Source organism: Tenrec ecaudatus, chromosome 14 (assembly GCF_050624435.1).
Source record: "Tenrec ecaudatus isolate mTenEca1 chromosome 14, mTenEca1.hap1, whole genome shotgun sequence".
In the NCBI taxonomy this organism is placed as follows: domain Eukaryota; kingdom Metazoa; phylum Chordata; class Mammalia; order Afrosoricida; family Tenrecidae; genus Tenrec; species Tenrec ecaudatus.
Window position 1 is genome coordinate 86,812,142 of NC_134543.1, and position 2,056 is coordinate 86,814,197.

Below are 2,056 nucleotides of genomic sequence, written 5' to 3' on the forward strand. Positions count from 1 at the left end.
GCTTCTTTCTTCCATGGCCATATAGCAAGAGAGGGGCTCAGAAGTGAGGAAAAGGTGGTTTCTGTCCAGAAACAGGGTATGTGGTCAAGAAAGAGTGGACTAAATTATGTATGTTACAGATGGTCCTTTTCTACAAATGACATGCCCTTGGTCCTCCTTCTCTTGATTCTTAAAAAAATGAACACATCTTAAAAGAGCCATATTGATAATAAAGTTTCTCTTACATTTTCAGAGTACTGATCAAATGAATGTCTCCAAGCAGGATTCCAATTTTGCTTCCGTGAGTGAATTTGTACTCCTAGGTTTCTCCTTTGAGTGGCAGATCCAGAGCCTCATGTTCTCACTCTTTACCACAACCTACGTTATGACCATAACAGGAAACGGTGCTATTCTCTGTGCAGTGTGGTGTGACCAGAGACTTCACACGCCCATGTACATATTCCTGGGGAATTTCTCCTTCCTACAGATCTGGTATATCTCTTCGACAGTCCCCAAGATGTTGATCAACTTTCTCTCAGAGACAAAAACGATCTCTTTTTTAGGTTGCTTCCTCCAATTCTATTTCTTTTTCTCTTTGGGCATATCTGAAAGCTTCCTTTTGTCTGTCATGGCTTTTGATCGGTACCTTGCTATCTGTCGTCCCTTGCACTACCCCAATATCATGACTGGGTATCTCTGTGCTAAACTAGTCAGTGTATGCTGGGTTTGTGGGTTTCTGTGGTTCCTGACCCCTGTTGTTCTCATGTCTCAGATGCCCTTTTGTGGCCCAAATATTATTGACCATGTTGTGTGTGATCCAGGACCACTGTTTGCATTAGCATGTACCTCTGCACCAAGGATCCAATTGCTTTGCTATACTCTCAGCTCATTAATTATCTTTGGTAACTTCTTCTTCATCTTTGGATCCTATACGCTTGTTGTAGTAGCTGTGTTACGTGTACCCTCAGCCACTGGAAGACGTAAAGCCTTCTCAACATGTGGATCTCATTTGGCCGTGGTATCACTGTTCTATGGCTCCCTGATGGTCATGTATGTGAGCCCAGGACTCGGACATTCTGCTGGGATGCAGAAAGTTGCAACACTGTTCTATGCTATGGTGACCCCTCTCTTCAACCCTCTCATCTACAGCCTCCGGAATAAGGACATGAAAGCAGCTTTGAGGAAAGTTGTGGGGCTTTCTAGCATTAGTTAGGAGAGACTATATGATTCCTCTATGAGTAGGTGAGTACTGTCTTAAAAAAATAATCAGAATTGCCTAATTCTCCAAAGTTTGAAATAATGATATTTTTATCTATTAATATTGATTTTCTATGTTATTACTTCCCCATCTTTGAGGTCATTAGGAGCCCTAATTGTTTGGTGTTTGGCAGCTTAGTTCCACCAGTGGGTCCATAGGAGAAACAGGAAGCATTCTCCTCCGTAATTATTTTCATTCCTGGAAATCCAGGGTGGCTATTCTTCCCTGTCTTAATGCATCTTTATGGATTGAAGTATACTCGATGGCCGTAGATTTGGCGGAATTCATGGAATCATTTACAATGATATACTAGATTGTGCAGGTCAATGGAACTATTGTGTCCCTGTTTGACACTTCAGCTCTATATATGCTGAGGAACAGTTTGGTGCTTTGGTGCTTTTTTGATGTGATACTTTTCATATGGCTTATGTGTGATAAAAATTCCTACTTCTATTTGATAACTGAAATTTATAAAGCAAAAAGGCCTGTAAAAGTATAAGTTTTGTGTGTTTTGTTGATTTGAAATAAAAGAAGCAACGCCTTTCTCTTATCTTACTGTTGTTCTTATATTTCATCATTGCTTATAAGTAAACCCTTCAAAAAAATTTTACCTAGGATTTCTATGACATAGTATTCTACCTCAATAACATGCACCTATATGTCATTTTCTTGCCATATAACATCACTGTAGTCTCCTAAAATGTACATTTTTATTCTATGTATATAGCACCTATAAAAGTATTTCAAAATAGAAGATTAAGTTATATCCTTTTTCACCTAAATAAAATATCTTTTCCTAAGAGATGGAGAGAAAAATGG

General features: G+C 39.0%; 1 protein-coding gene across 2 annotated transcripts; it reads left to right on the forward strand.

The window, feature by feature from the left end:
• Positions 1 to 223: 223 nt before the first annotated feature.
• Positions 224 to 1,352, forward strand: LOC142425741 (olfactory receptor 11H12-like). 2 transcript variants are annotated; one of them, XM_075531073.1, is made up of 2 exons: positions 245 to 1,168; positions 1,347 to 1,352. In XM_075531073.1, exons 1-2 carry the CDS (start codon positions 245 to 247, stop codon positions 1,350 to 1,352), a joined length of 930 nt encoding a protein of 309 aa, XP_075387188.1. The 2 variants fall into 2 exon arrangements, with proteins under 2 accessions (XP_075387189.1, XP_075387188.1); XM_075531074.1 differs by lacking the exon at positions 1,347 to 1,352 and having other exon boundaries at positions 224 to 1,192.
• The last annotated feature ends 704 nt before the right edge of the window (positions 1,353 to 2,056 follow it).